This window comes from Bactrocera tryoni, chromosome 2 (assembly GCF_016617805.1).
Source record: "Bactrocera tryoni isolate S06 chromosome 2, CSIRO_BtryS06_freeze2, whole genome shotgun sequence".
Lineage (NCBI taxonomy): Eukaryota > Metazoa > Arthropoda > Insecta > Diptera > Tephritidae > Bactrocera > Bactrocera tryoni.
In genome coordinates this window covers 5,460,457-5,487,493 of record NC_052500.1, presented here as the reverse complement: position 1 = coordinate 5,487,493, position 27,037 = coordinate 5,460,457, and the positions used below count along the sequence as shown (strand labels likewise).

General features: G+C 37.5%; 1 protein-coding gene across 4 annotated transcripts; it reads left to right on the top strand.

The window, feature by feature from the left end:
• The first annotated feature begins 1,611 nt into the window (after positions 1-1,611).
• On the top strand, positions 1,612-27,037 carry LOC120768388. 4 transcript variants are annotated; one of them, XM_040095058.1, is made up of 12 exons: positions 1,612-1,879; positions 3,309-3,516; positions 23,736-23,798; positions 23,865-24,003; positions 24,063-24,177; positions 24,252-24,695; positions 24,792-24,890; positions 25,305-25,523; positions 25,583-25,702; positions 25,762-26,345; positions 26,417-26,513; positions 26,577-27,037. In XM_040095058.1, the coding sequence occupies exons 2-12, from the start codon at positions 3,462-3,464 to the stop codon at positions 26,700-26,702; spliced, it is 2,061 nt and encodes a 686-aa protein (XP_039950992.1). In that variant the 5' UTR covers positions 1,612-1,879; positions 3,309-3,461; the 3' UTR covers positions 26,703-27,037. The 4 variants fall into 4 exon arrangements, with proteins under 4 accessions (XP_039950992.1, XP_039950993.1, XP_039950991.1 ...); XM_040095059.1 differs by lacking the exon at positions 24,792-24,890; XM_040095057.1 differs by having other exon boundaries at positions 24,792-25,523; positions 26,417-26,505.

Genomic DNA, 27,037 nt, shown 5'->3' with positions numbered 1-27,037 from the left:
AATGGCCGCACCAATACATACGCATTTGCGTAGTACACTCTACTCCAGCGCCTGTCCAGTGCTGCCAATGCCAAAGGCCGGTTAAATGGTCGTCTAAAATGGCATCATTGCACTAAGTACAATTTAGAAGGCTCTCTATTAATAGGTAAACGAATCTTCTATACTGTTTTCAACACACAATAAACTAGAAAGCGTTTTAGATGCACTTCTACACAAGTTCCCTTGTAAGAATTTTATTATAAAAATTTGGTAATATAAATATTAGTATTTCAAGTCATCAGCGCAAAGAAAATTTTGTTATCAAATAGCTGAACGCATTACATTGCTTTCCAAACTGTAAACTTTTGTTATAAGTTCCACTGACAGTGCTCCCACACTACTCTAATTTGATTAATTTTGATCTTAATGGAAATAATAATGGCGGAAACAATTTTATAAATTCAACATTGAGCTGATAAATATTTTTAAAATGTACTTCGAAAACTGAAACTGTATGTAATTATGTCTCTCAAGTCGGGCAATCAAAATTATATATTCTGGGTCGAAAGCCCAAGCAGCCAGTTCCCTTAGTTTCTGAGTCTGCCTGTAATTTTATTTGCAGCTCATATTTAAATAAATAAATAATATTATTTTTTATAAATAAAGCATGTTTTTTGAAACAACATTCAGAAACTCGCACTGAAATTTTGATTAAACGAATTCTCTAGTCCAATAAAGTCATGATAAAAAATTCATAGTTTTAGTGATTAAACTTGGTGTATAAGGCTGCGCAAACTTAGGAAAGAAATCATTTTACAATAATTTATAAAAAAAATGATTAAACAACTATTAAGTGGTAACTCTGTGCAATTAAAGTGGACAAAAATCTCTTTTCCTCACTTTACATTTGGAAATATGTTTATTTTAATATATAATTAAAAATCCATCGCTTGAGAAAAAATTATAAATTAAGTGGCAACTCTGTGCTATTTCGGAAGTCAAATTTTTCTCTCTAGCTCTGTACTTTGAAATATGTATCTTACTGTATTTAATTAGAAATCTAACGCATTAGAAAAAAATATAAATTAAGTGGCAACTATGCGCCATTCCAGAGAGCAAATTTGTGTTTCTCTTAATATTTTCAAATATGCATCTTATTACTATTTTAAATAATGCCAACATTTTATGTTATAATTTTACTCTATCATATCAGAAAAAAATATAAATTAAGTGGCAACTCTTAGTTCTTCCAGTGCACAAATTGCGCTCTCTACACTTTCAAATATGTATGTTATTACTACATTAATACGACAACAACAAACTTTCCAGCAACAATTCACAACACACACACACTTACACATACACATTTTACTCATTTTATTTGTTGTTGTTGCAAAATTCTTGTGCCTATGTTTTTGTTTCGTTCAAAACAACACTCGCGTACACCATGAATACACCTCGTTTGTATTTGAGTTAGGCACTCACTTAAGTGCTTGTTGTTGTTGTGGTTGCAATTGTTGGCCGTTGGAGCAAGCGGTGTGTGGCGACGGCGGCGGCGGCAGTCAGCATAGCGCTGAGTCCACCGGCCATCCATCCAACCATCGCCGAGCATTAATTTGCGGACGTGTGAGTGAAGTGGTGGCACAACGGTAGTGGCGCGCTAGTAGCTGGCGAGTAAAAACAAAGTGCATTCGAGCAACGGACGACACACGGCGAGGAATGCAGCTGCTGCGTTACAGCTGTGAAAATACCTCACTGATTTCGTTTGAGTTTCAAGAAAATTATTTTCATATTTTCTTCTTCTGTTTTTGATTGAAATAAATGCGTTTGGTGCGAGTGTGACGGGTTTAAAGCGAACTTTTGTGGCAGAAGTGCTGCGAGGCAAAGTGTAAAGTGAAGAGTGAGTTGAAAGTTCAGTGATGAAATTAAGATTAATTGAGAACCATACGCACTTGATTGAAGCAATTGCTGGAAAAGTGTGTTGCTGCTGTTTTTATTTTTATTTTTTGTAAGCGGCTGTTGCCTTGGTCGAGTGCATGAACGCTTGAAATTGGAACCGGGTGAAAAATAATGAAAACATTGTTACCGTTAGGCGCATAAAAAAGCAACACGCGAAAAATATAACGCTAAATTCAATGGAAAAAGCAATTTTGAAAACTAAACAACAAACGTTTGGCGAAAGTGTGTGCAGCGTAAAGTGCAAAGCAAAGCGTTAGAGACGGGCGTGGACTAATTAAAGAATAGTAAAAGCAAGAAAACACCCTACACGGGTGCACTCCTTATAACATAAAAGGGTATAAGAAGATCTTAAACTAGATTTTGCACTGTCAACTTGTATGTCGACCAATTTGCTCAGAGATAATATAGCATTGTCTAAGGCAATAATCTGTGCCAAATTTCGTAAAGATATCTTTTCAAATAAAAAAATTTTCAATGCAAGAACTCGATTTTGATCTATAATTTTGTATGACAGCTATGTGCTATAGTGGTTCCATAACGTTGGTGCCGACAAAATAGCAACTTCTTCAGCAGAAAAGAACGTGTGCCAAATTTCAGTTGGATATCTCAAAGACTAAGGCACAAATTCGCGTGTATACAGACTTACAGACAGATATGCAGAGAGACCGTTTCTACTTTATTTATATTTTTTTGCTTTTTTCTTTTTAATTTTTTGTTAGTACTGCCATTAAGACCATATCAACACAACATAAACGCCGCTTGTGCACAAAGCCGTTAAAGACACTTTAATTTCACATATTTACACGCATTTATACATACATACACATACTTACGGCATTTATGTAGCGATTTAGTTCAACAGCAACACTTCCGTTGCTTCCAATTTCGAGATTTTATAATAACAACAGCAACAAAAACACTTGAGCTGTGGCTTCCAGTAAACACCTGGCTTGTTGCGGCGATAAACCGCCCAAATGCATACATACAAGCAAGCATACATGTACCCATTAGACGACAAAAACAAGTTCATTTATAAACACTTATAATATATACAACAACAACAAAAACATGTAATTATGTATGTCGCGCTCCACACTCAAGTCGCCCTGCTTTTGCACGCTCAGCGTCGCTTTGCTTTGCCTTTGAGTGATAGCTTTCAACAAGTCGGTAATATCTGCTCTTATAATCAACCACACACCGGCCGTGTGTTCTCGTGCGATTAGCATCTCTAAGCTCGCGGAGCGCCGCATTTTTCCTACATTCGTCCTTGAGGCGAATCGCTCTCAAATTCAAGCCACAACACAAAACTGTTTTGTGTCGCTATTTTTTTCAACGTAAGAAAATTTGTATTTCTCTATATTCCTTTCCAGTTCTTAACCTGTTTTCTAAAACACTACAACTAAGTCGTTTAATTGTGCGAGTTGTTGTGCAGCCGCATACATATCTACATATATACTATTTGCTTTAATTTTGCTCATCGCCGGCGAAATTGTGTATGAAAGCTTGAAACAAAAAGGTGAAAAATGAATAACTTGACAAAAACCGAATTATTACCAAAGAGCGGGCATGTCAACGAAGGTGAGTGGATGTGTAGTATATTGTATATATTTATAGCTCACAATAAATATCGAATCACTTACATATATAAAGACATATGTATATCATAAAGTATGATTTAGAAACTTTGAGATTAACAAAAAATGTGAAAATTTTAAGTAATAAGCTTTTTCCACTTTTTTACTGCCCTCTTGAATCAGACCTCTACAGATTAAGCTGCTTCCTTGAAATAGCAAAAGCTTTTTTGCTTAATCTGACGTCTGACCTCCAGGTATGCATTGACGCCTCTCATTATAAAATATAAAATTTAAGATGTTTTCTTTCGAACCGAGTGTAACAAGTTGAATAGGAATAAAAGAATTAAAAAAAAACAAAAGCCATTAAATGATATAAGTTGTGGTTAAATCACTCACTTCTCAATGGCTGTGCGGGTTTTTCAAGACTCAATGAAATTACTACCGTTTTTAAAATTCTTAATCCAAAATAAAACAGAAATCTGCGGTTTACGCTTTATGAATAAAATCCACAAATATTTATGTCCAAATAAAAAATATAAGCTTTCTTTCTATTTTATTAAAATATTTGACATTTTAAATATTTTTTAAATCGTTTAACTACTCGCTTTTTATAAGTTATTTATGCCAGTGTAGGCGATTTGTACCAATTTAATGTTCGATTCGCTAATAAACATACATAAGAAGATTATTTGGCAGACCTTCTGCGGTCCTTAATGAAATATTTTTGGTATACCCAATATATGTTTATGATTTATACCAGGTGAATGTTCGATTCACGATCTTTCATGACAGTTAATAAACAAACAGAAATAAATTATCTGCTTAAAACTTTCATTTTGTTAGGTTATTCAGGCGGTTTATATAAGTAGAGTGATTGATTCACAATTATTCTTCAGTTCAGAAGCACGAACAACTGGATTATACATATTACAAGAGATTCTATTTTCTTATGCCAGTCTATGTGATTTATTGCAGCTGAATGTTCGATTCAGGATCATCCATGCCAGTTAGGAAACATGCACAATTTGGTTACCTGATAAGAGCAACTGTTGACATAGCTTGATATGAATTTTGTTATACCACGTTATGTTATTTATACCAGTTTATGTGATTTATACTAGTTTTTCATTCGCTTTATGACTCATCCTAAGACCAATATATCTAAATAATATATTTGGTGATTACAGTTTATGTTATTTATACCAGTTGGGTGTTCGATTCACGATCTTTCCTTGTAGTTAATACAACTTGAAAACCTGTTTAGAGTTTATGTTGTCCTGGCATGAGCTATATTTGATTATACCAGTCTACGTGATTTATACCAGTTTTCTTCGATCCATTTACTTCCGTGGCAGCTGATACAACTGAACTCGATGCCTAGTTCCCTCATTAAAATATGAAATTCAGAAATGTCCATCTTAATAAGTCGACTGACGGTCTCCGCTTAGTGAAAGTTATACCTCAAACTCATTCAGCCGTTACCATAACTTCCAACTGCATGAACTTATCGTCGAATCATATTCGTATAAATAGGGGCTCTTGCTCTCACTCTCTCTCTAACCACGCACTATTGTTCGATTTGCATTTAATGAGCCTTCCCTTTGAACTATTTTAATACCAACACCTCTTCTATCATTATATTCGTACAACAAAAACTAGTAGCTCATAATTGCATATGTAATATTTTTATCAAATCACAAGCGAAACAATCACAAAACATAACAACAGTTAATAACGAAAGACTGTTTTGCAACTTTCACACCGCGAACAACAAAAGATGTGATACTAAAATTAAACATGTATGTTCAGATATTTATACGTATGTATAGTATATACTACGTTATATACAAGATGTATATGAATATTTACATACATATTTAATGAAAGTGTAGACTTAGGCAGCCGAAAGCAATTGGAAGCTGCCGGCGATGGAAACAAACTAACCAAAAAGTTGTTTGATGTTTTTTAAAAGTACAACGACTCGAAAGTACTGGAGGCTTCATTAAATATGAATATGAGATTGCGGAAATTTTGAAGATTGTAGAAAATTTTGTTTACTTCTTGCTGAAGTTACAGACAGCTGAGTGAATTAGCGAATTAGTTAGCCTGTGTTTAAATATACATACATACCTACAATATATTTCAATTTATGTGAATAAATGATTTTCCCATACCCAAATTCGACTTTTATCTCGCAGCTGTTTATTTACATTCACATACATAACAAATTTTTAACAAAACTCCGTAAAAATTGAAAAATGTATATACCATTTAGTATGTATGCATGTATGTATGTATAAAGAAAGAGTAACGCCAAGTATACAACTTTCCCTTTGAGTATTTCAACACTTCTGTATATAATCATACTCATATGACTATTTATTTATTTATCCCTCTATAGACTGATTTGTTTGTTTATCTGATTGTAACAAGCGGATTCATTGTCAGCTTTTCGCAATCGTTTATTGAGTTAGCTGTTTTTTGAGTTTTTATTCCAAATCAAATACGCTAGAAACCTCATTAAATTGTGCGAAGAAGAGGCACACAAACGAGAAATGATGATAAATACATGAAGCAGGTACTAAAAAGCAGATAAAAGGTACAATCTTCTATAAGAGCGTATAGCTGCCTTAACAACCGCGCCGTTAGTTTTGCTTTCTCCAGACTGGATAAGGAAGCGAAGCAAATAGGTCTGGTAGTGAACGAGGGCAAGACGAAATATCTCCTGTCATCAAAAAAGCAATCGGCGAAATCCAACGCAGAATAACTCTTGCCAACAGGTGCTACTTCGGACTGAGTAGGCAATTGAGAAGCAAAGTCCTCTCTCGACAAACAAAAACCAAACTCTATAAGTCACTCATAATTCCCGTCCTGCTATATGGTGAAGAGGCTTGGACGATGTAAACAACTGATGAGTCGACGTTGCGAGTTTTCGAGAGAAAAGTTTATGGTCCTTTGCGATTTGGCCACGGCGAATATCGCATTCGATGGAACGATGAGCTGTACGAGATATACGACGACATTGACATAGTTCAGCGAATTAAAAGACAGCGGCTACTCTGGCTAGGTCATGTTGTCCGAATGGACGAAAACACTCCAGCTCTGAAAGTATTCGACGCTGTACCCGCCGGATGAAGCAGAGGAAGAGGAAAACGTGCACTACGTTGGAAAAACCAGGTGGAGAAAGACCTAGCTACACTTGAAATATCCAATTGTCGCCAAACAGCGTAAGCGTATGCCAATAAAGAAGAAGAAGGTACTAAAAAACGATTGCATATACATACATATGTTAAAAATAAATATATGTAGATACTTTGGAAGATTACATGAAACGTAAAAACGATCACGTTATAAGATCGGTCCATAAAAACCGACAATGGCTTGTTTCGCATCATCCACCTAGCTACGACTAACGTGATCCAATGAAGCTTAAAAAATGTTGGCTTAAGATACTGGAAACCAGTTGAAGATAAGCGAGCTGGCTGAGTCAATAGGCTTATCGAAGGCCTTGAGGGTGGCATTCTCCTAAAAATACTTGTCGTTGAAATAAAAATGGAGCGTTAAGAGCAATCCGAAAGAGTTTCTATGCCATTTCATGAAAGTCCAAGAAACATAATTCCATTATTCCAAACTCCAGACCTATTTCAAGCGGTGAAGCTCTTCCGAAAAAGATGGAGGCATTCCTGTCGGCCAGAAAAGTGGTGGTCATCGTTTTGTGGTATTGACAAGGGCAGATCTAAATCGATTACTTTTAGAAGTCCACAGATGTTACCTGGCGCTATCTTCAGATATGGATCACGGTAAGGATGACAATCAATTTTATAGATCCAGATACAGATAGCGTTACGTACGTACGATATATCGTAGCTACATTCATATCTACACCATTTCACCACCACAGCTAAGTTAGAAAAGCTCCGGCATTGCCGCATGTGGAATGTTATTTTTAAACTAATGAAGTCGTGCGATGAAGGCGCCAATCAATGCCATGTGGCACACACGCACACTAGTACCAATACTAAATGCCTGCCTGTGCATGGTATCTACAGCTGCTTGCTGCCATTTTCCGCCTCATTTTGTTTTAATGCAACAGTTTTGTGCACTGAACGTAGCGCTGATGCTGCTGCAGTTGCTGCTACTGAGGCAGTTGCCACAATTTGCTGCAAAGTGCAGTGGCACGAGATGATGTGTCTACAGCTGCCGCAGTTGCTGTTGATGGCTTTGTCGTACTCATCAACATTGTTGGCGTTGCTGCCACTACCGTAGTAGTTGTTTTTATGTTTGTTGTTGGCATTGCTGTGCTCCTATATTGCTAGTTGCATATTGCGGCAACAAATGCTTGATTTGCTGCCAAGTTGGTGTGCATGCGGCGCACCGCTCCGCTGACGGTTACTTGTTGCAAACAATGCCAATAATTGCTGTTTCCACCGCCAACAGCAACAGCAACAGCAACAACAGTGTGTGCATAAATGGTGGCAGCCACAAAAAGTGTTGTGTGCTCAACGGACACTGTACAGTTGTTGCGGCAGCATCTGCTGTTATTTACTGCAATTACTGTCGCACATATGTGCATGTGGTTGTTGGTGTTGTGTTTTTTAAAGTTCCCTATCATTTTGTGGTTGTTGTTGCTTTTTTTTTTGCTTTTTCGACTTACTTTGGCCGCCGCTGGTGCAACGTACTGCCTCTGCAGCAGTGTTTCAACGGCTGCTGCATTTCATAGTCCACACGTTGTTCGGGTTTTATTGCATGCAACAGCGCGCTGCATTGGCTTAGCGCTTGATTGACAGTCCCTCTTGCTGTTGAACGTCTGTCCAGCTAAGCGACCCACTATGCCCACATGCAACATGCTTCACTTACGGCGGCAACGAATGATTCATTTCAACACTCCCGTTTGGGGTTTAGCTAGTTTTTGTTATTATAATTTTTTTTTCGGTCGCAACAAAGAAGATTCTACATTTTGCTGCACTTTCATGCGCCTCACCATGGATATAGTACATCCCTTACACTGCTCTGATTTAATTTCGACGAATTAAAAGCATCCACATGTGCATAGAAGCATGGAATTGATCAAGAAGCTTACATCTGATGTTAATTTTGAACTTCTGCCTTCAAAAAACATCAATCAAATGACGTATCTGGAATTCTTCGAGTGAAAAACGATCAAAACAAAATATTTATAACCGTTAATTTTTATATGTTTGCCTTAACCACAAACAACTTCGAAACATCAATCAAATATTGTATAGAAAAAATAATTTTCTGAATTTTTGGTAAAATAAGAGGAAACATTGGCTTCAGCTGCAGCGAAGCGATAATATCTTTCACATGTGCATATGTTATAGCAACTATTTCTATAACTTGTTCTGAAACTGGTGCCGGTAAAACCACAGTCGCTAAACAGCTAGAACGTGTACAACGCGCGGCTCTCGTTGCCGACCTCAATGGTCCACTACGTACGACACCACCGATCGGACTGAATGCCATTCTACATATAGAACATCTGGCTAACAGACTTCGGAATCAGACTATTTATATATCATCTCGGAGAAGAGCATTTCGAAATCCTCTCACACTTGGATTGCATTCTTGGCAATTTAGATCACTCCGAATTGATAATCTAGAGGAAGGTTGGAGGAGGAGTCTTCTGTTGTGAGCTTTCAATCAACTCTTCTTTCAGACTATCAGATCGCGGTAGTGCCTTTTAAGCAGAATTGGCAGCTATTAAGGTAACAGCAGCGGTACTTAAATGAAGTGTGGACTCTTTTAGGAAAGCATACATCCACTCCGATAGCTGAGCTGCTATACAGACCTAGAGCTCGCTGATAGTGAGCTCAAAAGTAGTCAAGAAGTGTATGATCTCACTAGCTGCAGCATCAAGCTAATTGCATATTAAACTTGTCTGGGTACTCTCGCGATGAGGCTAAAATTTTGAAAGAAGCAATTTGTCAAAGTTGCATACAGGAAGTTGAAGTCCAGCTTTTGCCAGACTAAGGTTGAGGCATCTCGATCGCCTTTCCTTCTACGAACCTGCAGAATTGGCTGAAGAAAACATAAGCCGCCTTAATACATTTATGGGTGCCTCTAGGCGGTTTGTAAAAATGCGACGGTCGTTTTGACTCATATCTATGAGTTCTTGGCATGACTACGGACAGGCGTCTATAACTTTCCAAGGGTAATTTGTCCTGGTCTCATGAAAAAATAGCGTTTTTACCCAACCTAACCTTACACAAATATTGCTATAAAAGTTAAATACAAGACCTAAATGGGGAAGAAAAATTTAAAGAATTCGCTAATACCAACTCCGGTCATTTAAGTCATATAAGTGCTTTCCTGAGATACTAAATGGTAAGGTGTGGAACCTAGACGAAAGTACTGCTACCTCTACTTACATTTAAAACAATTTAGATTGGTGATTGTGTCGAGAATTAATGTTACCTATTGGCATTCCTATTGGTACTTAATAAAAGAGACTGTAAGAACATGATCGGTATACTAACTGGTCACTGGCTTGTGGCGCCCAAACCCGCAAGGGGCTGACAGATCGAGAAGACTGCAGGAAATTCCTAGAACAGGGCACCAGGGTATTAATGGAGTTTGCGCTTTGTCTCGCATTGGCAAGTCGAACATTTGACCATTCGCTTTTCAAAGCAAAAAAAACAATAGCAAAAAATTTTTTCGAACGAGGCTATTCTGCATTTCACATATCTACATAAAACGCTTAGTACGCTCTATTCTGTATGTATTAATAATTACATAAGTATGTGCATTAGTCTTCGTCGCTGCAAAATAAGAGGGCAAGATGTAGAATTATACTAGCATTTGTTAATCGATTGCCATAACCCATTTCATTGAAATGCTTACCATGGCTGTCACGCTGTACTTGACACTTGCCACATGCCACATTCGCATTGTGCGGCTTTTCAACTAAAACTGACTGAGAGCTCTCGCATTTGTGCAGTGCAGAAGTAGCAGAAGGACACACTTTTATCGGCCACATAAAGATAAAAGCGAAAATAGTATGATAATTAAATGACAGGAAAAAGTCGTAAAAGTATCGAAATATTCTTGGCAACAACACACAAGTAAACTGAGCGACCATCATCCTTGCAATGCAGCGCCAAGCGGCATGTGGCGTGCAGTCATTTCATAGCGCTAACTAATTTTAGAATATTTATGCACGTATGTATATATGTGCGTGTGTATGTGTATGATATGTGTGCTTGAGCATTTCGTAAAATTTATTTTATTAACAGTTGTGTGCAGTAAAACTGTCAGGCGACATTGGCGCTCATCAACTTGCTGCTGCTGCACCATTTCCAACGCGCCATTCGCTCGCTTTCATCATGGTTAAGGTCATTGTTAGCCAGCGCGGCTGCCGCTCAGCCACTCAGCTAGTTAGCTAGTCAAGCAGGCTGCTTGCCTGCGCGAAGCACATAATTATTTATAAATTTTAATGCATATCTGTTGCAGCACTCCTCATATAAATATATGTATGTATATTCATATATATATATGTCAGCATGTGTGTGTCGAAGCAGTTGTTGGCGTAGCTTCTTCATCGGCCGATTGCAGAGCGCATTGCCACTATTAATAGCCGGTTTTTCGGCGTTCATCGCCTGCAAGTGTTGTTGGTGTGAAATAAATGCATTTATGTGTGTGTGTGTGTGTCTACTCGCTTACATCAACCTTGAGTCAAGTTTTTCCACTTTCGTTGTTTGACAACAAACTCCATGAAGTCGACGGCAATGACTCCGTACAATTCATCTGCTAATTTTTCCATTTTTCCTCACTTCGCTTTTGCTGTTGTTTTCTTTGTTGGCTGCAGCACCTGCTGCTCAGTTTAACGCTTTTCAGCAATTTTTTTATTATTATTAAATAAGTAGCTATGTATTATACATATAAGTATGTGTTGGTATTGCAATCAAGTGCAACTTTCTAATTTTTTCATGCCGCACACACATACATATGTACATACATATATAATTGCTTGTATGTGTGTGTAATCTCATATCTCCTATGCTTTTGTAGTCAGTCTTTGGCGCTTCGATTACAATTAAATTTCATTTTAATCATTTTATACGGTAAATTTGTTAGTTTTGAAAGCAGCGCCGCTTTGTGGCTTGTAGAGCATGCAAGCGTTAATATTAATTTTTAATTATCGACCACATTAATGTGAATAACGACTGTTGCTGAGTGCAATGATCCCTTATTGTTATCTCTCGTTATTATCAGGATATGAATAGCTCCTATAGAAAAGCCTGAAAATTATGAAAAAATAGTTTGAATTTTTTGCTTTTCCGTTTCGGAATTTCAAGTATACTTCTGTCATGTTAAGGTTCTACCATCAGGGGTTCGGAGATGACTTAAACTTCATACATAACAAATCTTTCATCGGAAATCATTTAAATGCGCGCAAATCTGACTACAGAGACGATTATGAATCAAATGGGATCCGACGACAATCTATTCCATGTATACGGAATAAATCCAGACTTTTTCGACTAAGTATTGTCAACTCGGCAGCATCCCTCAAAACTGTTTGGAGAGTGCTTTCTAGGTCTGTGACAACTAGAACAACTGTGGATATTCAGATATACGAGTGTATAGTGTTCGGATTCGGTTACTTAACCGGAATTTTTTAGCTGGCGAATTCGATTTCACGTAACCGGAATGAACCCGAAATTTTCACCAACCAAGAACTTTCAGTTCGATACCATACCACAATATTATTTCGAAAATATATTCTGGGTCTAAACAACAACAATATTTTACAAGTTATTTGGGTGATTGGAACGAATGGGAAATTTTATTCAGCCGAAAAATTTCATCAAAAGCTCCATTCAGGAAGTCATCATGGCCAAATCTTTGTGGATAAAATGCTTTTCGGACGAGAAAAAATCTCTTTTTGATATCCACCACTTGGTGAATAAAAACTAATTTTTTGTGGATATTCAACACGTGGTGAATAAAAATTAATTTACTATGGATATTCACCACGTGTTGAATGGAAACATTTTTTTTAATTTTCATCAGGAACACCAGGTCTCATTCGACGATATTTTCTATTTTATCAACTTCATCTATTTATTTGAAAAATACTAAAAAAAAACAATAATTTTTCATATATTCACATGTACTTATGTATGTCAACAATAGTGTCGCTTAAATAAGCTTTCGTATCTGCAACATGTAACTGTAAACCTGTTGTTTGTTGTTATTATACAGTTTCAATTTACATTATTAGAAAAAGTCAAAGACACACATGCACACACACACACCAAGGGTCAATTGTATGCGGCGGATATGCCATATCAAAAATGGAAAATATTACATAAACAAAAAATGCAACAACAAAACTACAAAAAATGCAATGCAAAAGCATACAACGACTGTTGAAAGAAATCGTGCATTGAAATATCATTCATGGAAACCACAAAAGTGCTGCTGCTCGCTGCGCGATTATGTGAAATCAGGCTTTCGACCGTGTGTGTAGTGGTCATGTGCATATTTTTTTTGCAAAAGCTCATAGCGCTTAAGAAAATTACATGTTGCTCTGTGCTGGTATTGGAAAAAATCTCAAAAATGCAACATTTCCGGTAGCAATTTCAGCGCGGCACCAGTGTCTGTCTTCATGCCTGCTTCTTTTTTATCGGTAGCGTTGCCACTTGGATTAAAAGTGTTTGCTGAGTTGCTCGCTTTGTATTAGCAATGGCAGGTTCCCACGCTAGCCACTCCAATTGCCGCATGCCTCGCACAAAAAAAAGGAGAAATAAATAAATAAATTGAATCAGTGCCTACTCAAGTTCGAGCTATGCGCCGTGACGCCTTATAAACAATCGTGCAGAGCTATTTCGCTTCACAAAGCCAACTGACCAAGTAAACAGTCACACACATGCGTGAAAATAATCTGAGGTTTAGCATTTATACTTACTCAGTTTCAAGATAAACATATACATACATACATACATATTAGTATGTGGGGGGTTTCATGTATTACATAGATATGTGTTTATGGTACATATGTACCCTGTAGGAAAAGTAAACGGTTGAAACATATTCTTTTTAGTAAGTAAGTTCCACTACTTCCATCAGTGTCTGTATAAAGCATGTCTCGCTGTTATCGATTCACCATTTCTCTGCTCGTCAGCTTTGAGCGTTGCTCTTTGGACAAAAAATTTATCTGCAAAAGCAACAGTAAAGTTAGGGAGTCGAGTTTCATAAAAGAGATTATGTGGGCACCTCATCCAAAGGTCTGATTGTTTTACAAATTCTATACTAGTTTTCTATTATGAGTGGATAACTGTCAAAAATTACTATACGGAATTTATTATTATACAAAAAGCATTTATTTATGGGTTTTACAATCTTAAGAGTTCATTCATAATATATTATTATATAGAAGACTGAGACCAGGACGCTTCTCCAACCCATAAGCTTAATAAAATATTGTATTTTTTGCGTGGAGAGAAACGTTTCTTCAGTCTCTTTCCTTCTCCAGTCTGTCTATTTGAACAACTGGTCCGGTTTGTTCGATTCGCTACTCTCCAACGCTAGGCGAATGAATGACTACTCTAAGCGCGGTGAAAATTGCTTCGTGAATTTATATGAATGGTAAATTCTCACGACTGACAATCCCTACAGTGTACAGCGCAAACATATGAACCTTCATTAGTGTATACATACTTACAGCTGTGTATGCTTGCTGTGGCCAGCACAATCGCATTTCCCAGCTGACCGTTGGCCTGCATATATTTCTGTTAGTAGGCGCACATGCAAACCAGCATGAATACATACTTACTTATATACATATGGAGGCGCGTAAGTGTGTGTTGATAAGCATTAAAGTGTGTAATTTTCACAACATTGGAATTTATGCAATTTTCTGTTATTTTCTCGAGACGTCTCGACGCTGCCACATGGCCACTTAAGAACTCGCCATTACCTTTTCATTGTTTCCCTTCGTCACTAACACTCAAAGAGGCACACAAACACTTCAAATACGTGGACATACAAGTATGTATGTTTGTATGCTTCTATGTACTTTTAGGTAGTCTTAACTGCAGTTGGCGAACATTTACAAACAAATACACAATGGTGCGCTTAAATGCAATGGCATAAACAAATTTTTGTAATTTAAATGACTGCGAGTATTTGCTTATATAAGTATGTACATATGTATGTATGTATATGATTGTGTATATGTCTAAATGCATTTAAAATCGTTCTGAATGCCAAATTGCAAAAATTACTACGCGGGTCACTTTTTTCCGCAGTTTGTACGCTCTTGTTTGTATGTTTGTTTTGTGTGTGTTTTGTCCATGGCGTAGGCATTGACGTGCATTTTAATTTCAGGTTATTGTACGATTCGTTAGGGCATACAGTGAAGGTCATGTAAATTGTGCCTTTTAATTATTGGCTACTTAAGTTGGAAATTATATTGATTTCCTGCAGAGCTACCAATAGATTATGAGACTTAGCATTCACTATTGGATAATATTCGATCGATTATATCACGTCCAGCAAACAATAAAGAAAATCTATCAGCCGTAGCTGAGAGTGTACTGTGCTAACGTATGGACCGACTTGGCGCTTTGTACGTGAAGATCTTAAATTCACAGCGTAAAAAATATAGCTTGTGCAAGAACTTTAAGCTGCTAGATCTTTTTTAGCGACATCGCTTCGCGCTATGTACTCATGGAAAGTTCCAAGAAGATCTGACGTTTTCGAGTCAAATTTTGTTCGACGACGAGGGCCATTTCTGGCTCAATTCAATAGGTATGTAAACAAGCAAAAATGGCGGATTTGGAACGAAAAGCAACTTGAAGATATTCAAGAGCTGTCATTTCATCCCGAAAAAATAACGGTTTTGTGTGGTTTGTTGGCTGGTGGAGTCATCGATCTATAATTCTTCGAAAATGATACCGGTGAGAATGTAATCGTCTATAACGACCGTTTTGCGCCATACTAACCGGCTATTTGACGCCTGAAATTGAAGTGCGTGATCTTGGAGACATTTGGTTTCAACAAGACGTTGCCAATTCATACACATAGCATCAATCAATGGATTTATTGAGAGAACACTGCGGTGAGCATACAATTTCAGGTTTAAGTCCTGTCGATTGGCCACCAAGATGGTGTGATATCACACCGTTAGTCCTTTTCCTATGGGGATATGTAAAGTCTAAAGTCTACGCGGACAATCCTGCTTCGGTTCAGGCCTTAGAAAAAAATATCACGCATGTCATTCGCCAGTTACCAGTCTAAATGCTCGAAGGAGTTATCGAAAATTGAACTTAACGGATGGACCATCTGAGATGTAGCCGCGGCCAACTTTTGAAGGAGATAATCTTCAAAAAACAAATGCGAAACAATGCTCTTTTTTAAATAAGTCAAATCGTGGGTTCCACATAAATATTGTGTAACAAGTGTGGAGATTGTTATTAAGTTAGACTAAATAAGAACCCAGACGTACATATACCATTTACTATACCGATGATTTGAACCGAACCAAATTAAGATTCTTTCGATTAGCAATTTTGACTATTTCCATTATGTTCAATGACCGGCCCTGAAAAAAATATTATAAATCGTATTTATGTAAATACCAATTATGTGTTGGCTTAAAAACTACAAAATATTCATCTTTCCACCAAAATATTCATCTATCCACCATTACAACTTATTTTCTGCCAAAAAGCTGAAATTAAACGAAAAGTTTTTACTTGCCTACTACATTTCTAGTCAAGCTTTAATTTCTCACCAGCGCGCTAACGAGCTTAATGTCTACTCTCTCTTTCCTCAGCTCTCTCTTCTTTCGAATTTTTTCTTATAAAAATTATATCGGACACATTTTTTTAGCCTTTACTGTAAATTTGGTGAACTTCACGTATTTGTTTGAATTATATCACACTCGCCTCTTCAGTAGTATCTTTAAACGATCAAGCAGGGCTTAGTATTTAATACACGCTTCATATTTTTGAAGACACTTATGTAAGTATATACTTGCATACATATCCGATTTCAACATTAGGGGAATCGTCTTGTGTTTATTTAATCGATTGAAGTGCTTCATTTAGGTCAATTTTGATTGACAAGAATATGTATGTATGTAATTAAATTAATTATTTTTGTAAAATTTCAGCATATAATTTCCAAAATATTGCTATAATAAAAATTGCTATTTTGAAAGTAGTAATAGTCTGATTCTAGCTAGCATAGTTTCAGAAATATTCTACAAAAAAGTCCAAATATTCTAAAAAAATATATATCAATTTTTATTACATTAACTTGAAGGAACTTACCTTCTGAAATTTTTGTCTATCAGTATAATGGAAAAACAAATTTTAAAAACGTCGATTAATCGACCACCCGGGTGGTGGGTGCACCCTAGTAAAAATACTATTCTAACACTTTATTATCGCTTGTAAACTTTAATATATTTTTTTTTGTTTTCATTCAAATATTAAAACCCCAGAATCGTATTTGATGTTCTAATCGATTTGTGTTTGCCTTTGCTTTGAAGCTTCTCTTCGAGCGGTCAAAGTAAGAAGTTTTCAACGTCAACGCTGATTTTTATGGCTGCCGTGTTTTTTTAGTTTTTATTGCTATATTTTTAAGCTTTTCGTAATATTTCTTTTGTATACATTATATATGTACATACATATTTTACACATTTGCGTTTTCTTTGTTTATATCCCTTCTCGCTTTCCCGTACGAGTTTTGTTTATAAATGTGCAAGTTCATGAAATTCAATCAGCAGCTATAGATATGCATAAATTTAGAATACGAGTGGAATAGAGAGAGGAAAAAAGTAATAATTTCATTTGTTTTTGTTTCAGTTGGAATATACATATGTATATATATATATACATATATGTAGTAATATGTGTTATTCTTTTGTCACTTGATTTATGGCAATTTTTACGACTCCACATTATGGTTTACCCGCTCCAGTAGCTACTCCATTCTAAACACTAACTTTAAATGGGCGTTTCTTTGCGCACAAATTAAAAATAATATTTTATAAAAAATCATAAATAATGAGCAAAAAGTGCTTTTATGGTTATGGGTTATATGACGGAAGATAGAAGTCGGAAAAGACCGACCATAAAACGCTACTTTTGGAAAAATTATGAAGGTATGAAAAGAATTTCCACATAAAAGTGTGATAATGCTTAGCAGCGCGCTGGTCTTTGAAGTTACTATATACATACATATGTATGTATTTACATATGTATGTACTTATGTATGTATGCATATACACATGGAGTCATGAACTTCTACAATACAAATCTCTCGCACTGACAGGAAATTATAATTGGCTTAGCCGTGGCGAGGTTATGACAATAATTGCGTTTAATACAAGATTATTCACTTCTTCAAGTTAGAAATGTTTTTACTTAGAATTTGCATAAAAATTTAATTGTAATAAATCCGGCTTCTAAGCGCAATGAAAACAAGCAGTGATTTGAAAAATTTTAAACTAGTAAAGCGTGATTTACCTCACATATGAATGCCATTGCATGTGTTTAATACTCAACCTGTTTATAAAATAAATATGTATGTAAAAAATTTTTAATGAGTTATCAATCAACCTTTACTTACATGATGTGATGATTGGATTGTTGAGAGCGCGTTCATTAAAATTACGAAAGTTATTAATACAAGTCATGTTCTTAATATTTTGGTTACAACTAGTTATGTACTTAATACAGGGCTTTGGTTAAGGGAGCTCACAACCTATGTATATCCTCCTCCGGCTAATATGGAAAAAGTTATAAAAAATAACAACATATGTACATAAGTATGTTTAAATAAAAAGTGAGTATACGTAAAACAAACTAACCGATTACTACCTGTTAGTTTGATTGTAAGCATCAGAACACAAAATTTCGAAGGTCTCTACAAAGTATCATGAAAAATAAAAAACACGTTAAAAGATACACCTATACATTAACACACACTAATATAAAAAATTGCCCATACCAATTTACCGTTAACCCGTTTTAATGTGGGTGCTGTCACAGTCATATGACACTTAAAAATGAGTGGTAAACAATTTTAAAAATTTCGTGCCCATTCATAAGATTTAGTCATGCCTGCACTCATGCACACTCACCACGAAATACATACATATGTACGTGTGTGGATAAGTCGTTCCATATTAGTATGAATTCCTGCTGTTAAGCCACAACAGAATGCAAGCGTCATATCTGTGGCGCGAAATGGGTCAAATATGTGTCAGTTGACTTTTGCAATAAGCAATTCGGTTGTACCAGGAAGATAACCATGCGCGAAGCTGGTGGGACACGCGATAAGTTCTTATTCATGCACATAAAAGGCCAGCTAAGTGTTAAACAAAACACATAAAAAAACCGTTATCGTTTGGAAAAATAATATAAATAAGAATTGTTGTTGTTGCGGCACGTTTTGAACTCGCTTCTGAAGGCGGCGCGAAAGTACACATGACTGGATATGACAGTTGAGGAATATGTTATATAATCTGTTAGAAACTATATTTGTATGTACATATGTATACAGTATACAAATGTAGGACGTACTGGTATACGTATTAATGTACATACATACATATACATGCATATGTTTAGGAGAAGCGTGATTTTTTTCTAATTACAAATTATTGATAAATTGGTCTTGCTACAAGGTAACAAGTGTCATAAAGAGAAAATATAAACCTTATAATTATTTCTTAAGACTTCGGAATGCTACAGATTAATTAGTATATTCTAGTTTTATATTCACACAGGCTGCCCAATCTATTATTTGATATACTTATGTATGTACTTATGTACCTACACCCTTTGACGACAACACAAAACATCCTACATGTTGGAAAATTTTTTCTATCACTTTCGCTTTTAACGACCCCAAATTAACAACAAACAGCCTCGAACCTCACAGTTTCGTATATAATAACTGTTCTCAAAACAAATGTATTCTTCAATATTAGTCTGTGGATTAGTAAGGTTCTTCATTCATCAGATTATATCCAGTCGGAGAAAATAATTGAAATGATTGTAGTCTTAATCAAAAGCGTCAGAGAAATATCCAGCCCAGACAAACAATTTGATTTTGGGGACTATTTTCCTCAAGAAAAGCCGCTTTGATTACTCATGAGTTATTACACTTTTTTTGCGAGTGATGGGAGGAGAAATACCTTCCTCATCATCAGTGCCGTCGTCACAGCAACGGTATGTGTCACTTGTAGGTCACAAAAAACACCCATTTAAGGAACCGTCGCCCACTCTGGGACCACATTAGCATTACTTCAGGGTGGCGTTTCATTTTTCTCATTGAGAGATATACTTTTATCTGCGCAATTGCGTCCAGGTCCTGCTTTTTGCTACGTAGCAATATTGCTGCGAGTTTCTTGGTAATCATCAGTTTGCTTCACTCTTCAGCATGACACTGATTAAATTGTCAGCGTTTATTGGGCTAATCAAGATCACACCACATCAAAAAAAGTGGTCTTCTGTACTTTTTGAGGTCTCTGTGACCCGATAACAGGTGGGTAGTGTAAAAATCGATTTCTCCGAATTTACGACGTGTCCATAAGTCTAGATCTTGTATTAGTCTGGCAGTCCATCTGCTGCGACTCTCATTCTCCCCCCTTTGTTACCATGTCCTTATTGTATCTTTCTTTATTTGTTCTATTACGCTCTTGTTATTATCGGATATTTCCGTTAGCTCCCACAACTTTTTCTTTTCATATGCTTGAAGGTCGATTGGGGCATTATATCTTATAACTAATATTGCATTGCTTCACATTGTTTGGTAGGCTGATATAACTCTGAGGACTGCGGTGCGGTGAACTCTGGCTAATAGCTTACGACGGTTTTCTATTTTAAGCTCATTTGCGCAGAAGTCAGCTATATATAAAAGGAATCTGATTGTTGTAGATATTGGGAGCTTCTCTTTCCTTGGTTGGAGCCCCGATGTTGGGCATTAGTCTGCTAAGTTGGAAGGTGCTTTTCGTGCTTTTCCTGTGGCGTGCTGGATTTGTGCCCAGAAGATTAGTCTGGAATCCAGCCTTGCGCCTAGGTAGTTTACTGCTTTTTGTGTCCGAAGAATCTCTGCAATCGTTTGCATACTTATTTCGAGGGATATATTGTATGCTTATTTGTTAGCAGCAGTAGCTCTATTTTTTCCGTAGCGAGCTGGAGATTGTGTGAGTCGAGCATTGCTTGTGTCCGTATCATGACCTGATTAAGCTTTCTTCGCGCTTCTTCTGTGTCTTTTGCTGTAACTACTGCCGTAATGTCGTCCGCGTACCTAATTAAATACGATTCGTCTGCCATTTCGATTCGAGACAAAGGTTTAACGTTAATCAATGAACTTTTTTAATGACATTAAACAATCTCAATATACAATTACTGAGGTTAGCATTTTAAAAGAAAAAAATAATTTTTGATTTGCGCTCCTCCATAATTAGACAAAATCATTAACTCCTAATGATTCATAATCAAAGTGGTCAATAAACTCAGAGCCACTCTAAGCGCACAAATAAATTCCTAATCGCTAATTATGTTAATTTAGAAATCTCAAATTGTTCACAGAAATTTTTAGCGCGTCATGCACCAACACACACACACCACGCATTCACTCACTCACATACTTATGTCTACACTCACTTTTCACGCAACACGATCAAATTACGCACCATTATTTACGAATGAATCTCTTTTCGAATGAACTTGCGTGGTGGAGCAAAAACAAAATCGAAAGGGATTGAAAGAAAAACCCAAAAATTATGATAAATTGTTAGAGGCAACACAGTGTTGTGTGACAGCCTGTCGGGGTCTGCCTCTGCGCTCGGCGTCAGTGCCACTCAAAATGCGGGTGAAAACGCCGAAACACCAGTCATACGGCAGTTACAATGAATTTCAATCAAAAACTGTTGAGGGGGCAACGCTTGAGGAGCATACCTTAAGCCATACTTTACATGGTTGTTACATTCTTGAAATTGTTAAGTGGCTGAGAAAAAGCAGAGATCGTTAAGTAGTTGCATCCGATTGTCCGCAACATTGTGGCAGGGTGAGTCACGCCTGTGCAGCAGTGCATGGTGGAAGGCAAAAAGGTTGCATGTATGTAGGTAGAAAAGCTGTGCGTAAGGTAAATGAGGCCAGTAAATCAAACAAAGAAATTCCTGGATAATGACCGACAGCAATGATGAAACTTGTGAGGTAGTCATATTATGGATTCGCAGTAATAAAGTATTGAAGTCTAGCTCGATCGCAACAGATCACACCGAAATGCAGCTATAATGTGTCAAATATAAAAACAAGGCATTTGAATGAAATAAAAAATCTGACAGAATTGTGTTTGTATATAGAAAGTTCATTGTTCTCAACGCCATCTTGCAGCGAAGAGCAAAAGAGGCTTTATTGCATCAGACCGTGCGTGCTAGAGTGACCTAAGTATGTATGTTCTAGTCACTTATCATTAGTCACGCAAGACACACAAATACACATAAATATAAATTTATTTTATATTTGCTATGTATCTTATGTAGATATGTTTGTAAAGGCAGGTTTACGTGATTTTTTACAAATTCTTGGCTTTTTCGACGCACCATTTAACGATCGCCGTTTTTTCTTGGCTTTTAGCGGTACTCTTATTTTCGCTTTCATATTTTTTCTCATCGCTCGAATTGCGGATGTGATCTGACGTTGCATTTCGCAATATTAGCCACAAGAATGTTGGAACGAGAAAAACTAGAGAAAGCTATTTCAACTGCCTTGCCTGTTGTCTGATGACTAACAGGATGTGATGATATTCAATACGAGAGTAAGCCTCGCTTAGAAGTGGTCTAATGTTTCCGTTAGAATATGCGTGCGCACATATTTATTACATATTTTCTCATTTTAGTTGAAGACTGGTCTTTAATTTTCTTTTTCATGTGAAAAGTTAGCCGCCTTCTACTACTGCAAACGATGAAAAGTGTTGAATCGAACAAGTAACTGGTATAAGTCATAAAGATGGGATAGCTTATATAAGGTGGCAAACATAAGCCGGTATAATAATAACAGTTACAAAAATAACTACAAAATTGGAAAATCAAACAAAGAACGGGTAAAAAATATAGCAAAGAAAGTAGCCAGTTCTTGCAAGTTTTTAAAGGTACAAAGTCCAACAAAAACTGGTATAAATCTATGAACTTTCAAGTTTGAGGAAATAGAAGCTGGCTTTGATGCGAATAAACTTTTAAAATGAAAAAGGACATTAAACATGGAAAAGTGTACAAGAAAATAAACAACTAGAACAAATTGATCGAATTGCTAAATCCTTGAGAGTAGCGCAACTGGCAAAGAGCTGATATAAATTACATAAATTGGTAGATCCAAATTCTGCTTTCAACAAATCTAGGAGTCCAGAGAAGACCAAATAACTGGTATAAGTTAAAGAAACTGGTATAATAAGTTATAGACTACATTTTTTGCTTTAAATTTCGAGCCCAGGAAATCGGTTAAAGAACTAGAGTGAATTACACAAACTGGTCTAAATCAAATAAACTGGAACAATCAAATAAAAGTACCTTTGAACTACGAGAAACATATGACGATGTATGAATATAGGGTAAACTGGCAGATCCAAATTCTTATTTCAACAAATGAAGGAGAGTAGTCCCGAACAAACTAAATAACTGGTATAAATTAAATAAACTGGTACAATAAATTTTAGACAGGATTCCGTTCTTTAAATTAAGAGCTTAAGTAATCGGTTAAAGGATTAGAGTAAATCTCACAAATTGGTCTAAATCATGTAAACTGGTATATTAAAATTAAAATACCTTTAAACAACGAAAAACATATGACGAAGTATGAATATAGGGTATGAGGAAGTATTAGATATTCAATATTGGTGTTAACGTGAAAATTCAAGGAAATATTCGGTTTTCGCTGCCCCTTTTTTACCCAAAGCTAACTATAACTACAGAAGTTATTTGTCTGGCTTCACAAAGGATTTTACATAACAATCCAAGTGTGATCTACCATTTGGCTGAGGGATCAGTCATTTAACATAACCTAATCTAAACGGGTTTCTTTAATCAATAAGCTTAACTGTCTTAACTAAACCATGACCAACTTATAAGGATACCTACCATGCCATTTCTGTATTCTGTATGACTCATTACTTTAGTCTTCACAATGTTCTATTAAATTAAATAATAATTTCAATTCTTTCTCCTGTCTTTTATTGCAGTTTGCAAGGAATGGCTGGTACGTGAAGACAGCGCACTGGCCTATAAATTGCAGTCGCAAGAGAGTAAGCTTATATAACCCACATATTACATATATAAACATTTTATGACCGGCAACACTTCTCCACCAGTAAATGACTTCTACAAAGGCAATCGGCAGCGCAATGCAGTGGTACGTGAAGACTTTCCGACAGCGCTGAATGAGCAAATCAAAGAGAAGGAAGAGGCGGAGAAGCAAGTGGAAATGTATCGGCGACGTTTGCTCGAGCAGTAAGTGCAATAAAACGGCACTCGTTGGGAGTAAATTTGAAATTTTTATATTACCACAGGGAGGCACATGACAAGCGTGTTGCGAAGGAGATCGCCGACAAATTGGAACGTGACTTGCAGGAGCAACGACAGCGCGAGTTGCTGGAGAGCGAAGAGATGGCGCAGCAGATGCAGGCAAGAAATATATCTCGACGGAAATATATGTATATGTTTGTGCTTAATTTAATTTCATTTTGCACTCACTCTAGGAGTTGTACGTGAATTTGCCGCCACCCGCACGTGGCAAGGCGCAACTGCCACCGCCACGTCCAGCTAAAGCAAGTATCTTGCAACAGAATCCAAATGAACCCTCAACATCGAATGGTAGATATTTTGGTGGTAGTAGTAGTAGCCAGCACACAAGTCATCAACAATTGTCACAATCACCACAAACACCACAACAGTCAGCATTTCAACCATATCACAAGCCGCAGCAACAACAACACGAATTGCCACAAACATCGCCTGAATCATATTTGTTGCAACAGAATCATTTCTCACAAACCGATTGTTATGTTGGCATAAGCATACAAAAGTCACCCTCGCTTGCAGCAACGGCAACCGCCACCAGCGCCGTAGATTCACCATCACCACCAACATCTTCAACACGCAAAACCGCTAAATCACAAGCGAACGGCAGTAGCCACTTATTGGTGAGTCTGTCAGCACCAAATATTATGAAACGGCTTGCACCTGACTTTGAGCTCACCAAAATTAACATACTAACAACTTCATTTCATTTCCATTAGCAACAACATCAACACTCATTGTCATCCATTTCGACGGGTTCGACAGCCTCGGCAGGAGCAGCAGCGTCGGCAGTAATAATGGCATCGCCAACCGCTTCGGTACAGTCATTCTCATTTGCACATCAACACCCACACCAGCACAACCACCAACACTTGCATGCACCAGCCGCACTACAACAGCAACAAAAACGCAATGCGCTCGATATGCACCACCCAACACATACACCCCATACTAATCACTCACCAACACACACAACAACAACAACAACAACTGGTGCGCACCAACAACCGCTACACCAACATCAGCACTCAGTTGAAGAGTTGGTGGAGTACTCGGATGTTGTAGATAACATACGCCAACTGAATGGTGAGGCTGGTGGCCATACACCTGAATCACCACCAATTCACAACACTTTCAGTAATAATCACCCCAATCCATCAACTGGTGCTTTGAGCAATCGCCTGCATTCGGTTTCCAATGAGAATTTGCTTAGAAATGAACATAAATTTCAGAAACTCTCACCGGAGAAATACGATCAGCTGGTGGGTAATGATGGCAGTGGGCGTGGCTTGCCAAATGCAGTGGCCGCCGAGCGGCACATGCAAGCGCACGCTGACGATATCGAGTTGTATGTGGATCCATGTGATTATGCGAGTTTGAAGGAGATCGGCCTGCCCATGGAGGAGATCAAGGAGATGAGCAAGAAGCTAAAGCAGGAGCAGAAGGATGAGGTGAACATTTTGCAACTCTCAAATTTAACTCCAAACAATATAACTCTTTGAAATTTCAGCTGCTGGCGCGTCGCTTGCAGCAAATGGAGGCGCATGACGGACTCACACAGGAAGAGCGCGATCGGCTGCTAGCGATCGAGGCGCAAGACAAAGAACTAGCGAAAATGCTGCAAGATCGCGTAAATTATAGCTACCCATACAATTTATGTAAATATTAATTATCCATCGTTTTCCATAGGAGCGCGCCAAAGCGAAACGCGCCAAAGAGAAAGCGCGCCTGCGTAAGCATCAACAAAAGGATGGCAACACCACGCTCTGCTCCTCCAATGGCAGCTCGTCAAACGGGCTACATTGCGGTCCACTATTACCGTTACCACAGGATTGCCTCTCATTTGGCAAACACTCGTCACATGCCGCACACTCGCCAACTGCGGCCGCTGCCAACAACTTCGCTTACGCCCCACAACCGGCCGCGCGCAATGGCCTACACATGCAGGCGGAGGAGCAGGAGGAGGCGGACATAATCGATGTGGAGGCCTACTCGAATCCCATCGATGTGCTGCACAATCAACAACAACGCCAACAACAAAATGGCACACTCACCAACGGCAGTCTGACGCGTGAGGGTGGGCGCCGCAGCAACGGCAGTCAACACAATGGCATCGGTATCGGTGCGCATCCGAACAGCATGTTGCTCCATCGCGGCGAAGATGACATTTACACATTGCCGGTAGACAGCTGTCGCCCGGGGCAACGTCCAACGTCGCTGAACATTAGCGCAACCAGTGATGCGCATCTGTTGCAACACAACTCAATGACTAGGTAGGTGTGACGCTGCATGCGTTTCACCAGCAATAATTGTACAATTTTCTATACACATTTTGTTGTTGCAGATCTGAAAACTACTCCATCGATTCGCATGATTCACTAAGCAGACACGAGCTGGCTCCACGCATGAACTACTCTCAGTCGAGTACTTTTGGTATATATGTATTTGGTTGTCAGCCTAAAGCGTGTACATTTTAATGCTTACTTTCTCCGTTTGCCTTGCAGATAAAAGCTCAAGCCCCACACCGCCTTATATGCCGATTCAGGGTACGCGACGCTCAAACTCAGGCGACGAGCGGAAAAAGAAATCGAAGGATAAGTGTACGCATCAGTGAAGCGGCCACAAATTAGTCGAATTGCTCATTTATATTACATATACATATACATATGCATATGCATGCAAACACACATATACACATACATATGTATATTAAGTAAATTTACATATCCTTGTTATAAACCCAGGTCCATTTGTACGGCAATAAAACTGCATATATTCACCTATACATATTTATTAATATATAATATACACATACTGCTATAGAAATTATTCACCACACTCATTAAATAAAATCTTTCTAATTCATATCGATTTGTCCATTCACTTCTATACTCACATACATACAGACGTACTTATTTGTTGAAGCAAGTATTGCATGACATATTAGTAAGGGCAAGAGTTAACA